The sequence below is a fragment of the Amyelois transitella genome, chromosome 20 (assembly GCF_032362555.1).
Source record: "Amyelois transitella isolate CPQ chromosome 20, ilAmyTran1.1, whole genome shotgun sequence".
Taxonomy (NCBI): Eukaryota; Metazoa; Arthropoda; class Insecta; order Lepidoptera; family Pyralidae; genus Amyelois; species Amyelois transitella.
Genome location: NC_083523.1, coordinates 3,372,041 through 3,388,020, shown reverse-complemented (window position 1 = coordinate 3,388,020; position 15,980 = coordinate 3,372,041). Strand labels below are relative to the sequence as shown.

The 15,980-nt window shown below is 33.3% G+C and overlaps 1 protein-coding gene across 1 annotated transcript in view; it reads right to left on the bottom strand.

Moving 5' to 3' along the window:
• Positions 1–561: 561 nt before the first annotated feature.
• The window catches only part of LOC106131634 (CDC42 small effector protein homolog), a 33,499-nt gene continuing 18,080 nt past the window's right edge, over positions 562–15,980 (bottom strand). The window contains exons 2-4 of the mRNA XM_013330790.2: positions 10,052–10,461; positions 2,744–2,844; positions 562–2,518 (exon numbers count right to left, since the gene is read on the bottom strand). Coding sequence (XP_013186244.1) covers positions 2,510–2,518; positions 2,744–2,844; positions 10,052–10,193 — 252 coding nt within the window. The 5' untranslated portion in view covers positions 10,194–10,461 and the 3' untranslated portion in view covers positions 562–2,509. The remainder of the gene's footprint in view (positions 2,519–2,743; positions 2,845–10,051; positions 10,462–15,980) is intronic.

Sequence of the window (15,980 nt, the reverse complement as noted above, 5' to 3'; positions counted from 1 at the left end):
ATTGCTGTTGCACTCAGTTCGGATCATCATCTTCATGGCGTTAGTCCCGGTTAAGTAGTGTCGATGTAAGTATAAAGTGACCATACGTCCCGCTTTCGGCGGGATTGTCCCGCTTTCAGGCTGCCTGTCCCGCTGTCCCCAGCGAGAGCAAAAATGTCCCGCTTTTGCAAACAAACTAAATTTTTATACTTATTTTATATCAACATTGCACTCAAATCTCGCTGACGAGAACAGTCAGTCAAAATACTAAATGTACAGACAAAATAATTTTACTGTTTTATTATATGTATAGATAATTATTCATAATTAACTTATATATTAAGTATGTAGTATATTTTTTATTTAATTATGTACAAAATTCTGAAAGCGTCCCGCTCTGACGCAAAAAAAAAATGGTCACTTTATGTAAGTACCGTCTTAAAATAAAATACCGCAAATTAATCCTAAAGTAGTCCATACGCTATTCGTCATTTTAAAGTTAGTAGTTAGGTACTTACAAGGCTTCAAAGGTCTAATTCATTTACTTTTATTTCTGTCTTATGGGTAATAAAATAAAACGAGTTGTTCATTTGAAAACTTTTTTCTACTACTTTATAGAGAGAGAACAAATTCAGTATAATCATACATCGAATATAAAATCTGATTGTAATATTAAACACCTACATTTTGTCGTTTTGGCTAGAAAATGACAAAATTACTCTTTTTCGTTCAGTATTTTTTACTTATTATTGTTCACTTACAGTACCTACTTCTAGTACGTGATGAATTCCTAGATACATATAAAGTTAAAAAGTGAGTAATAAGTTTTTGTATTTTTATTCAAATCCTTATTACTAACCAACTTACTTGAAGAAGTGTAAGCAAAATTGTGGACACTTACTACCTATATAATTCAATGTTTTCTTTCTCGCACGTATGATAATATATACCTGTGCAGATTACGAACTGTATGTGAACAATAGGTAAGTGTAAAATTTTAGTATTCATAGGTATACAATAAATTAACAATAGTTTATCGCCATCAGTCTGTTTAGAATAAATTGTTTGTCAGTCATTCTGTTGCCCAAACTGATCGGGCAAGAAGACAACCTGTTTCCTATGAAAAGATAAATAACCATTTGAACAACAACACATTCACAATAAAAATATTAATAAACTATGACAAAGACAATGATTAGAAATTACTTAACTAAATATGAGAAAAACACAGACTACGTGCAAAAATATCAAAGCTTGAGAGTTTTAATGAATGCAGAATCATTTAATCATACCATGCAATGGTTTGCTCTATCAGACAGAAGACACATCAATGAAGTTTAATCAAGAGTTTCCATAACAATATGGTATTTCTATTGTCCTATATTATTCCGATTTCTATAAGAACATTTATGAAGTTTCTCAGACTGGAAAATGTAAGGCCTTTTACATTAAGCGGCTTTTCCTGATTTTTTTTTATTCTATATTTCATGGAGTTGGCATGTTTTAGCAAATATTACATAGGATTTTTAAATCGATCAAACTGAAAAACGCCTAATATAAAAGGGCGTTGATCCCTTCGTGATAATAACATATACCGAACGGTCTTTACATATTGTTTACCAAAGTTACATCAATTTTTCCAAGCACTGAGTTCCAAAAGTATATTTTAACAAGTTTTACTTTAATGTAAACATATAAGTAGTAGGTAATTATTTATATGAATTTTATCACTATAATAAGGCATTCAGACGACTGAGACAATTATTTGTATTGATTCAGTTATTATTATGTACACTATTAATAATTCTGCAGTTAAAGGTAATTTGCAAGACCTGGCAGTTATTATATCATAAAAATGAAATATAATCGACAGGATTAGGATTTCAGTATTGTATATATTGGTCTTGACTGTTACTATAATTTTGAACTATTAAAATTCAAAATTATATTAGTTTCCCTGTAATAGGAGCTTATAAAAACTCCATATCCATTGCTATAGTTTAGTATACATTTACACGCAGTTCAAATAAACTACCTAAATATTTTCTTAATTATCTAATTAAATATGCACGTATTTATAAGTACGATAATATACCTACCTACTGCACTCAAAATTACAAAGTTTTCTTCAATTAATGATTTTGTGTACAGTCAGCTACAAATTCATTCCTTTTACTAAATAAAAAATATATGTAGCAGACTGTACTATTGAAATTGCACACATTTACAAATTTGCATAATTGACTTGGGTTATTTTTTCAATTGTCATGCTACAATGGATTCGAGTTAGTCATTTTTGATTTTTGACTAATCGTAGTACTCATGTTTTTGTATTAAAAACTACCAATGACCATTCATCGTATAAAATCTCTTAAATTTAAATTTTCAGTAGGTAACTTGCTCCAATTTCACGAAACTCCTATATGTACACAATTTGACTTATTAACACTAACACTTATTACTTTAGTAACGTAGATCATAGCAACACTGTTCACTAAGTCCCCTTAGAGTCTGTTTCACCTTCAGGACATCAGTAAACCTGAAAACAAAAAAAGAAAATTAAATTAACAAACTTAAAAACATTTTATTGTTTAAATTGGGTCTTCTTTGGCAGAATCATTAATTTTATCCAATAAACACTTTAGCTATTTATTATTCAGTACATTCAACTATTTGTGTGCGGAATTTCATTAAGATTGATTAAAAAGATAAAGGGTGAAGGGAAGACAAACAAAGAAAAATAAGTAGGTATATATAGAATTACCTTTACACCATAAGCGACCTCGTACCCTCCTTTGCTTTGCATCTGGTTCTGGATAGAATGCAACAACGATGAGGGCATGTCCACGAACCGGTCTGAAGACCCTGGAATCACCACGAATAATAATGATGTAGAAATCTTTATGAAGGAAAAGTTGGAGCCGAGAAGCGGGTCAACCAACTATAGAATTTTTCTGAGGGGAAGAACAAAAAAATATACAATACTTAAGGGATTATCTGTCTTTTGTTTCTATGGTTAAACCGCTAGAGTTTGATATACTATGTAGTAACTAGCTCTATTTTTCCTTAAAATTGGCATGGCACGGAATGGGCATTTCGTTTGCAGGCGGAGCTGCGGGATAAAGCTATCTTCTATAATGTGTTATTATATTACCTTTATTATTAGGCACGATATTTGGTACAATACCTATTAAGAACGTTGTCTGGAGGTCATACGAGAATGTCATTGCATATTGTGGTACAGTACAAGTCAATATCGCTATGTTTGTTTAATGCTGTGTCCGCTTTTAGTTTTATTTTTGGTGACAAAAGTAATATTCCAAGTAAGTATGAATAATAAAATGCTAAAATTATTTCTTAATTCTTTTAAATTATTTATTGTACACTATACAATAACTTCCATCGTTGAAAAATGAAGCAATTAAGCTAATGAACAATAAAGTAAGGGAACTCGGCTTGATAAATAAGATGACATAAATCGAGCTAACGATACAATGATTTGCTTAACAAATTACCTCCCAAGCCGCAAGCTCGTTAGTTCGTTATACAGAAGCCGTGGTAGTATACTAACTATATAGGTAGATATAACACATAGAATAGACGTAGATACAGTTCCCGGCGCTTAAGTTGATCTACCCATTGCAAGTCATAATTAATAGGCACTTAATAAATCTGACTTTTAGCCATACGAAAGATATGTATACAAATCTTCCGTAATCATCAAAAAAACATAGACATTTTTTTATTCCATACTACATAACATGGTAGAAAGAGCCAAAAGTCGAAAAGATTCACAGGCAGAGTGTTCTTGGCCTTGGCAAAACTATTCTTCAGATAGAGTCTTGTGGAGGGAGAAAGGGAATGCCTTTGCCCAGCTGTGGGACACAAAATAGGCTGAAAAAAATGATACAGACAACTTTGTAATGTTTACATTGGCTTCTGCTAAAATCGGCCTACCTCGTTTGGTCGTGATCGAAATGCGTTTGTCATGCTGATTGAGAATAAACCGTCATTAAGGCTGCCCTTGAGACACACTCCAATGTTTATTTATCAATGCAAATATACATATATCGAATAGCTCAGTTCTTTGAAAGGTTTATTTATATTTAAATTATAATTCATCTCGCTAGGGAATGTACCGGTCTGCTTATCTACGTGTCTGAGATATACGGTTAAGCCAAATCAAAATAGGTAGGTAGGTATATTCACATATTCTCTTTTAATTATACTTATATCATGTTGAGAAACTTAAATATTTATCCAATTTTGTAAATTTCTTTATATTGGTATTGGAAGTTAAAGGTGGAGGTTAATTGGGTGTGACCTTATGTAGTGTTGCTTGCAGACAAGGATCAGTGCATACAAGGTGGTCTGAGGATTGCCTGGCACTTCCGAATTAAGAAGCAACCGTGTTTACATACAAACATACATATAGTCACGTATTTATCCCTCGCGGGGTAGACAGAGCCAACAATTTTGACAAGACTGATAGGCCACGTTCGGCTGTTTGGCTTAATGTTAGAATTGAGATTCAAATAGTGACAGCCCATCGCCTATGAACAATCCCAAGTTAAAAAGCCTATCCCTATAAAGGTATATTTACGAATATAAAATATATTTATATATGGTTTATCCATAATAGAACAAACTATTTGGTTAACTGGGTTTCCAGTTTGTTTGCGAGAAGTTAAGGAAAGGAAAAGGAATTAGTAATAGATTATTTTATTTTATACCATAAATATAGAAATAGCATAATGATAGGTAGGAATTGTTTGAATATGCTAGTGTGAACTCTCAATATGATTTTTTTTAAATAACATTGAAGGTCACGTGATGCAACTGTTGCGGAAATCCGCAAACATATTGATCACGATTTCAAACTTCTTTCTAGTTCGCTATTCTTACAGTTGGACACATACATACATACATATAGTCATAGTCTTTATCCCTTAAGGGGTAGGCAGAGAAGCCCACAATCTCGAAAAGACTGGAAAGCCACATTTAGCTATATGGCTTGATGATAGAATTAAGATTTATATAATGACAGGTTGCTAGCCCAATAACTTAAAAATAATCTAAAATTTATATGCTTTTCCCTTGTCGCGGTTTACGACATCCATGGGAAAGAGATGGAGTTATCATATTCTAAAGAACATAAGGCTGTTATTTGCCTATATCTTAAGTCTTTATCACTAGATAACTTTTGGGCATGTAGATAAAATTATTAAAAAGTTAAATTAAAATAATAACATTAAAAAAATATTATTGACTGAATGTTAAATAAACAATAAGTTTCGGAGGGTATAGGAATTCGGAGATTACACAATAAAAGCTTTTATTATATATTATACTAAATCTACTTTCTTTGTTACAATAAAAAATGTGTAGGAGGTGGATTGACCAATTGAACCCATCTTGCTAATAAAGTTACATCATTTCATTGTAAAAGAGAATGTAAACTAGGATGGACGTAAAATATCTCGTAATATTCTAGTGTCAAGTCAACATTGACACTAGTTCCATTATTTCGCGATCTATTTTTAACTGACTTCAAAATAGGAGGGTGTTCTTCATGTGTGAACTGTACAAGTGTCGCCGAATGTCTATTAACCTTAACTTTGTTTTTGAAGGTGGTTTCTAAAATGTTTGTGAAATTTCTTTGTGGTACCTATGATTTTTAATTTTTATTCCTTAATAGGTATCTCTTTCCCGTGAATATCGTAAAAGGTGACCAAGAGATAGGTTTATAAACTTAGGATTCTTCATTTAGACGATGGGCCAGTTTTTCAAGACTGTCGGCTCTGTCTGCCCCGCAAGGGATATAGACGTGACTATATGTATGTATGTACAAACAAAAAAGATTAACATTCTACATTACAAACAATAAAGATTCAAGATATCAAGACAGGTAAACCGGCGTCGTATATTCTTCTCTTTGGGAGTAGTGAGCACAGTTCAGTAGACACATTAAGTTAAACAATATTCAACTTGAGCCATAACCCATTTGCCACAAACGAAAAGAAATAAAGTATGAGTTATGGTGTTATTCCGACCGTTGGTACAGTCGCCTTCAGATTAAGCGTACCCCATACATTGATGCGCAGATAAGCAGGGACATTTACTATTTTGTACTTATTTTTACTAATATTTTTATAGAGGAAACATGGAGAAAACATACATACATATAATCACATCTTCATCCCTTAGGGGGTAGACGAAGCTAACGGTCTCGTAAAAGACTTAAAGGCCACGTTTAACTTATGGCTTTCAGATGGAATTGAGGTTGAATTAGTGACGAATAAAACCAATACGATAGAGAGTCAAGTGTCTCTGTTGCTGAATGTACTAAAGGCAAGTTTAGACAAGTCGTGTTGACTCACAGTTACGGACGGACGATGGACTCTTGTTTATTTTAGTCTCGTTAGGGATAACTCGGTCTAATTCTGTATGCACTGACATTCCTTTGCCACGGTTTAGTGCGCATACTAGCGACGTTCTGGGGCTTTGCTTTGGTTATACCTTTGGAAGCTTTGTTTTGTTGAGGTTTTCTTATATCTACTACTTTTCTTAGTAAGTACTACTTACGTAATTTTGCACAAATTATTCGTAAAATAAATTTTCTTCGCTGGATAGTAATTTTTTTTCTAATCATTTAAGAGAGCTCAAAATTATTCAAACGAGTCAAACTCTAGATTTTCATTATTACTATTGCCATAAACATTTGAAAAAATATTTTAACGACAGAATATTTAATGAAATTGTCTTGGAAGCTGCATGCAAACATACATAAAAAAGATAAAAACGATTTCATATTAATGAGGTATAATGTGAGAATTATGCGTTCAAATGTGTCCGTTCTCATTTAACCACGTGCAGAGTTAAGACTGAAAGGAACGGATGTGGTGCTGTTACACTTTCAGTTACACGATTGATATTCAATACCTACATTCACATACCTAAATATAATCTTCTTATTGCAAAAACTGGCTGGTAAAAAATAATATTTTCTGTGTCTATGGTTTCATTTGAAACAAAATGGGTAAGAAACACAAGATTCATTCATCTCATTATTTTTAGTTAGTGGAAAGACCTCAGATAATAATATACAAATACACACACATATTTAAAGTGAGTTTTTAGAGTGTCAAATTTAGACGTACAGGTTAGTCTTAATTTTAGTATAGAGCTATTCTTGACTTTGCGAAATATGACAGAATTCACTTATTTTTCATTAAATTTAAATCATCAGCTGAAACTGACACACAGACAGAAAGTTTTATACTTTCCTCCGAAGCTAAATGTAAGTACGAGTATCTATCTCTTTGTCAAATTATATCAAAATCCTTCCCGTAGTTTTAAGTGTACCTACTTATTCATTTTCATTTATGTTGAATATAAGAATATAGTATTTTGCCTTATTTTCTTAACCAAGCACAAATCTTTTCTATTACTGAAATAAGTATGGATGAATAGTTTCTTTGTTAACATTCAAGTGAATACCTTTTCGTCGGAGCTTTTATAAAGTCAGTATCGACTTTTGGCACGTTCCTACAATCGTAATCAAAATCAAGCTATACTCAAGATAAATTGAAAGATAATGGAATCACGTATATGTCCTGTCAGATAAGCGCAAACAGACAATAAAATTAATTTACTAATCTTTGAGATTATAATTTTTTTATTTACAACATGTGTACCTATACGCACAAAGCAGTACGGGTCAATTTGATGGTTGAACTATTCTAGTAAAAACTTTTTTGGTTTCGTTCGGGAATGTAGGTACCTAGGTGGGCCATAATAGCTCCCGAAATTCTCACGATAATATGTAAACTCGGGTAATGCAGTAAAAGGCTGATCACAAATATATACTCAAGTTTGCTATGTTAAGTTGATAGCAGGTGAAAAGCTTGCAAATTTAATGTTTATTGCATACTAGTATTTAATAGTTATTTACCAAAGTATAGGTAATAAAAACAAGATTGGAAAGAAAGTACAAGAAAATAAATTTAATATGATTTTCTTGTGTTATAGAATAAGTATTCTAAGCCTAATCTATTCAAGAACTATGTAATCTGATGTTTGATTATTACATTTTGATATCAAATCGAATTTTGACTGATTGATTTTATTTTCCGGAAATGACGGCCATGTCGCAGAATCCATATTCAACTTAAAATCCGAAAGTCAGTCTGTCTAACTGTAACGCTTCAACCAGTAAACTGCGACTTAGTATTCACTTGTTCGAAGTCTCCCATAAAATATACCCACTTTTGCTATATTTCCACGGGATCGTGTAGAACGGGAATTCGAGTTAACACGGGCAAATGCTAGAAAATCGTATACATCGAGTAAAAGTTTCTACTTTCAATATTTATTGGATGATAAAAAGGACGGTTTACATTGTACGAGATTTCCTTTTAAGGCGGTCGCCTTCCGCCGACGGAACCTATCCCGATTTGGCCAAGCAGGCATTGTAGCATACCAAGTAGTACACTTTTTATTTAAATTCTAATTCTAAATACAATCGTAGATAGATTATCTGTCAATCACGATGCCAGTTTATGGCAACGGGCTGGCGTGGGGATGGCGAATGGCATGTGGGGGCAATTAGTGTAAACAGGATGAATAACTAGTTCTAATAAGAACTATCGGAGTAATCGCTGAAGATGTAACTCTTTTGGCCCTACGTTTTTGTTTTTTTTAAAGTAATGTTAGGTTTTGTTGGCGGTGACTCCCTAGTTTACCTCGAGTTCTTACAATGTTTTTGTAGTCATTAGGAAAATCTAATTTAGTCAAAACTTTCACACACGAAAGAAGCCTATTAGATGTCTTATTATGAAGTCGGATACAAGCTGGAGTTACCTATATTTTATTTCAATGGTACGAAACCGAGATTTCACTGATAGGATTTACAATTTTTATTAACCTCTGATAAATAAATGAATGTTTATCAAAGACAATTCATTTAAAAGTCTTAAATCCAAAGATTTATCCGAGAAAGCAAATATATATTTTCTCATAATATCAGGTGTTCTAACACAATCAAACTTGTTTGACCCGGCTTCGTAATAAACAAAAGAACATTTTATCAATATAATCCGTGATAAGTTCTCAAGATACAGTTCGTGGCATGCGAACATTTCATGTGGCAACCAGTAGGTATAGTCAACCGCATATCCAGTTACCTTGCATGAAACTATGTGACGGTAATAGGGGCGAATTTGCAGAGAATTTGGGTATTTCGATATGCTGTTGACTGTACGTTCACCTTGGCCTCAGAAGGTCATATCTCGATAACGATAGATTGACGCTTTCAATCGGCTCTATCTTGATAAAAGTGTTGCAACAATATCGATAGTCTAACTATCGATAGTTAAGAAAAGGCATATCGGTATGCCTATACACAATGTCGATTGCTATAAAATGGATTGTGTGGAAACAATGTAGCTTTAATAAATTGAATCTGTGATTAGTAAACTGCCGGTATTTATAAAAGTATATTTAAATTAATTCAACGTGTAAGACAGACTTTATTACATCTCTGATAAAAGTGGCCCAATTTGGTTAAAACTTTCATTACCTATCTGATCACTGAGGAGTTATATCTAGCAGGTTGTCGGTCTGCTAGAAGAATTAAGAGTACTGCACAAAATGATAAGTCTAATTCACTATGGTTCGTGTAGTTGGGCTAGTAAATAAGATAAAGGTTAGTCCATTTCATTCGATACATTAGTTACGAAACAAATTAATATTTTTCCGTGTGGTTCCCGGCACCAATACAAAAAGAATAGGATCACTCCATCTCTTTCCCATGGATGTCGTAAAAGGCGACTAAGGGATAGGCTTACAAACTTGGGATTCTTTTTTAGGCGATGGGTTAGCAACCTGTCACTAGTTGAATCTCAATTCTATCATTATGCCAAATAGCTGAAGCTGGCCATTCAGTCTTTTCAAGACTATTGTCTCTCTACCCCGCAAGGGATATAGACGTGACCATGTATGTATGTATTAATATTTTGGCCACTACAAAAATTAGTTCTATTTATAGTTATTTTTTAAAAAGAAAACTCACCTATGTGACCTGTGTGTTGAAAATTCGTAGGTGCACCAATCATAGATCGGTCTATCCTCCGCCGTGTGCGCTGCGCCTGCGCAGCTGGCTGGTAACAGCACGCAAACCATTGCAGCCAAATTTCGCTACCAGTACTGGCCATTTTTATTTAATATACTAAAAAGTCCACTCCACACACACTTTACACCGTCTGGAAAACGCGTCGTGTAAACGCGTCTCGAAAATTTCAAATTTGGAATTAGTGATGTAACAGTTCGAGTCGAACGCTCTCGAATGACTGAAAGCGAAATCACCACTTCGTAAACTTTATATTTTTCCGGATGAGATGTTTGTATTTATCTAAACATCAATAAACTGCTCTTGTTTCTTTACGATAAGAATGATGGTTTGATGTCGGCTCCTGATAAGATCTGAAAATAAAAAGAAAATATCACTTTAGTTACTAGTTTCTCGGAATCATTTTAAATGTTTATTTAGGCATAGTACAGTCATTAGCAAGTTGCTGGATCAACAAGCTCATTTAAAGTAATGGACTCAGACTCTGCGTAAAGCATGAATAATTTATCTCGACTTGTTTATTTTCTAGCACATTTATTAATTAAATGCATAATTAACTTTCAACGTTATCAGAATACTTCTCATTTATATTAAATAGGTAGTAATTAATGTTTATGACAGATATTTCTTTTAAAGGTTTACTTTTAATTGTAACATCTTTTCAATCCAGTATTTATTTGTAAATTTTTGCAGTATTTAAGTAGTAGTGCAGATCTTTGGTGCAAATGTTCTTATTTTTTAATAATTATTCGTAGCACTGTAACTAGCAAGATTATATTTACACATATTTGAAGAATTTAAACATAGTTAATCACGAGCGAAGCTAGAATTGAGCCTATACCTAGATACCGGGTACTTAATCTCACACGTAGTTTATCAGATCTTAAGTATGGTTGGTTGCGGTTCGTACCAACTTGACACAGCGTGATAAACGCGTGATAGACGACAAGTCTACCGATCTTTAGATACTGCTCAGATCAAGTATGAAATGCGGTGCCTATTTGATGCATTTCAGTCGCTGGATTATCGATATATTCGCTGTCAAGTTTATCTTTAGTATATTCTTCTGTCCGCGGTTCTGTATTTTATATTCGAAGAGTAAATTCTTTATTTGCTAATCTGTCGTCTTTTCCTGTATCTTGCGTTCATTCCTCTCTATCTGAGGATCCAGAGTCCAGCTTTAACCTCTAGAAGTAGAAATAATCTGGTAAGTAATTACAGTTATACTTGTTATCATAATATCCAAGATTTATCGATGCACATAACTATTTCATGTGAAAGTATTGGCATGCCTAGATTAAACTGAAGTAAGGATAAGGATTAACAGTAAGAAACGCATTTGATCAAATTAACGTGCTTAATTAATTCAGTTGAAATTTTCATCAAACAAACCTGTTTGTTGAAAGTTAAAATCATTTCTCTAGTTCATCAGGCGAATTCTTGACCTTGATGATATTTCTGTCTCAGATTGATGCCATGAAGAGAAACTATTGAATTTACATTCCAAATGAAACTCTTCTGTTTGGGGTTTTTCCAAGTTATTAATACGAGTGCACTAGACTGAGTTGGATGTTTCCAAATAACCTTGTTTTAGTCGCAATATCATCAATTTTATATTTTATTGAATACCGTGTATTATTTTGAATTAAAAAAAGGCGTGTCATCAAGAAATTAGTTATTGTTATTGAAAAATATCAACAGTTTTCTTCTGGTGAAAAAACATAATACCAATTCTTATTCTTTTCGGGGTATTATGACTAATTTTTTTTTAATTGGTATGATGTGAATGTATTTCTTTTCTGGAAACGTTTTTTACAATTGCATTGGTTTGGATATTGTTAATTGCCATCCATTGGTTAAACCCATTTGACATGTAACACCAAAAAGAAATACATAATTTCGAGGATTTCCGAGCTAGATTGATAAACGAGTGAAAGTGATACGGGCCGCTGGTGGCGCCACAATGGCGAAAGCAAAGTTACGAGGCGTTGGAATCGATTCGATTATAATTGTGATGTATCGATGTAATTGTTAATCTATTAAGCACATTCTTGGTCTAATGTGTTTGTTATATTCATTGGTTATTAATTATCATAATCACCCTGGTTTTTCGGAATGATTCGGGATTCGCTTGTGACCTTTAGTAATGATAGTAAAAGCGACTACGCTTCGTGAGCCTTAGCGAGAGAATCTGGCAAGTTTGGATCATGGTGATACTGGAAATATAGCTTGAATACTTATGCAGGTAACTCACAATGATTTGCCTCCTGAGTGGGTGTAATCTCTTTAAGTATTTATATTTTCTTTGCTACTAACAAACCAGCAAGATATGGCTTGGTAGATAATAAGTATTTATTACTTATTCCGTGAAGAAACGATTTCTTTACACAGATTCTATACAGGTTCATAGCTCGACAAATATTTTAGTTATAACAAGCGACGTGAACACACAGAACGTTATATTTGTTTTCGAAAAAAAAAAGATATTGATAAAATAAATATATTTTAAGCAGTTTATTCACAGAATAACATGGTCGCTACAAAGTTCTCGCATTAAGGTCCTACATCCTCTTTTTTTTAAGTCGGTTAACATTTATAATCAAGCGGATAATATTTCATTCAACATTGAAACTTGACATTTAGTTAAATAGCATCCAAAGCTACCGATTTAGGAGAATGGATGACATTTATAATTTCAAATAGATTCTTATACACTAACTTTACATTTAAATATTTGCAACAGGTTTGACCACACTGTGTGGAAAAGTTTTACTGTCGAATAAGTACTTAATACTCATTTGTTTTTGCTTTTTCTTAGACTTGACTCTGGTTCGTATTTGTGAAAACAAGAATAACTCCACTATAAATCATCATCTTACTGATGTTTACTTAGTAAACAATCAATGTTTATCGTCCATATACTCTTTAATGCTATAAAATCTTTTTTCATTCAACCATTCCGTCAATTCCTTTTTAAATTTCTTTTTGTCCAAAAATTTTATGTTATTTGGTAGCTTATTAAAAATCTGTATGCACATGTAATATACGTTTTTCCTATAAATATATTTGCATCCTATGTTATACTATTATTGTTCTGTGTCATTTTTATTTTACTAATAAGTAGTATACGTTTAGGCCGCCATTTTGCGGTTTTTGCCGATTTCGCAGGAACTGAATTGCATTATAGCACTATACTATTTATAGTTTTTTTCCTCATATGTTGATGATCCGCTTTGAATGTTTACAGATAGTTAATTTGAAATCAGCTCTGTTAATTTTACTACAATAGCTTAGTATGCACAGACCACTCGACAGACTTCATGTCTTTATTTTTGCTGGAAGTTCAAGTATAATTGATAACTGAATGATCTACAATCTGACACCTACAATTTAGGGATTTTCGCTTGATTCATTCATTTCAGATCATTTGAGCTTGCGTGTACGACCTTAGACTTGATCTTCCTTAACATGAGGCAGATTGACGTTGAATGCACACATAGCCATAATAAATAAAAACAAAAGCCATTTTGCCTTATCCTCAGTCATACGTTGGTATCTATCCGTTATTTTTTCTCATTATCTCCTATAGGATCTATACTTAACTTCCGTATCATTCTAGCGTCACCGCGTCATTATAAATCACTTCGTGTCTAGCTGCTGCCTTGTCCCTGTCTCCTCTTATTAATGGCGTCTATTCTCAGACTCTCAGTCGTTATCTTCTAAGCCTACGACGATATGCGATATAACGTGAACCGACTTTGGTATTCGTCTGAGAAGACAATTATGAAGAGAAATATCAAGTGTTTTCGCTTAGGGACGCGCGACAGGCATATTTTTAACTATTCCGATTTTCCTTCTTCTTTTATACTTTGTTCTAGTATTTTATTTTGAGAAGTTAGATGTCTATTTTCTGCTTGTCAACTTTTTGATGTCGTTCTTATTTGTAGCCTTTTTCTGCGTCGCTTTTGATCCCACGGTCTTCAATCCAGCGATCTTTTGCAGCATTATTCTATTAATAGCGTTTGTGGCTAAACTTTTAACCAGACCACACCCGATTCTCACGATTTAAAATTTGGGATTATTTGTAATTTGGAAAGTCGTATTTATATTTGAGAGTAAAAAAAACACTTTCGTGACATCAAATATTGATGGCCTTATAAATTAGTGTGCAGTTCTTTCTGTGAACTAAATCATGTTTGCAAAAGCATCTTGCAGTGGTTCCTACTTTCGACCTCGTTATGATATCTCAATAAACTTGACTCCTGATTGCATATTGTTTAGACTGGAATCTTCTCAGTACCGTTTGTATGGTAAACTTATGTAACATCTTGTTTAATGCTCTGTTTGTTAATACATATAATTTACATAATACTCATTTGATTTGTATTTGAATAGGAGAGGTAGGTCACAAGTTATAAGCCCACCAATGCGTTGGACAATATATGTATTTGTATTGCATTACGTAAGATTGTAAGTAACTCAAAATAGATTGTCTTGATTAGGTAGGTAGTATGAGCACATTAAGTCTTATTTTCAGTAGTGTTAAATATACAGATTATGGTATTTTTTAAAATTCTAATTTTACAATATAGTGCTTGAACCATAATCAAATAGTTTATTACTTACTTTTTTTTTACATAGGACCACCAACAGCTACAAGAAATATCTTAATACTCGTAGTTATTAAATGTAGTTATGCTAAAAGGATTTGGGAGGGATGCTTTTGGATTAAAACACACACAAAATGATTAATTTGTAGATTATAATGTTACTAATTTTGTAATTCATCTATGCGAAATAAGGTTCGATTTATATGTATGTTACCTGAATGGTTAACATCAATTAGAAAATCTATTGGGTTTAATCTTCTTGTATCTCACTTTAACATCAATAGATAGAATGCACCACATTATTTGACTTTGAATACAAGTCTTTAGCGGGAAAGGTCTACAAACCCAGATTTACTCCTATTGTATCTATAACAATAGGATTCAAAGAAATCCTAAGTAATTGAACTCTTTACAATGCTCGTCAACAAGTCCTAGAAGCAGAAAAATAACTTTTACTAGATCAAGAGGCTTAAATTTAAAAGTTAACGCTATATAGGTATATATACATACATACATACATAAAATCACGCCTCTTTCCCGGAGGGGTAGGCAGAGACTACCTCTTTCCACTTGCCACGATCTCTGCATACTTCTTTCGCTTCGTCCACATTCATAACTCTCTTCATACAAGCTCGGCGGTTTCGGGTACTTTTGACCTGACCCTTTACCAGGACGTCCTTAATTTGATCAAGATACGTTCGTCTAGGTCTTCCCACTCCGACCTTTCCCTCCACACTCTCCTTGTATATCTGCTTAGTCAACCTGCTTTCATTCATCCTCTCCACATGACCGAACCATCTTAACATACCCTTTTCTATTCCTGTAACTACATCTTCTTTCACATCACAACATTCCCTTATCACGCTGTTCCTTATCCTGTCACTCAATTTCACACCCATCATACTCCTTAACGCTCTCATTTCCACTGCATTTATTCTGCTTTCATGCTTCTTTTGCCATACCCAACTTTCACTCCCATACATTAATGTCACCAAAACCAACACGCCCCTGTGCACAGCCAGTCGAGCCTTTTTGGATAGTTTCTGACTGCTCATAAAGGCATGCAAAGCTCCATTCACCATGTTCCCCGCGTTCACTCTCCTTTCAATATCACTATCATACTTGCCATCTGATGTAAACTTTGATCCTAGATATACAAACTCTTTCACTTGTTCCACTTTTTCTCCTCCAATCAAAATATTACATGCTGTCATTTCTTTCTCCATTTCAAAAACCAGTGTTTTAGTTTTACTTACGTTCAC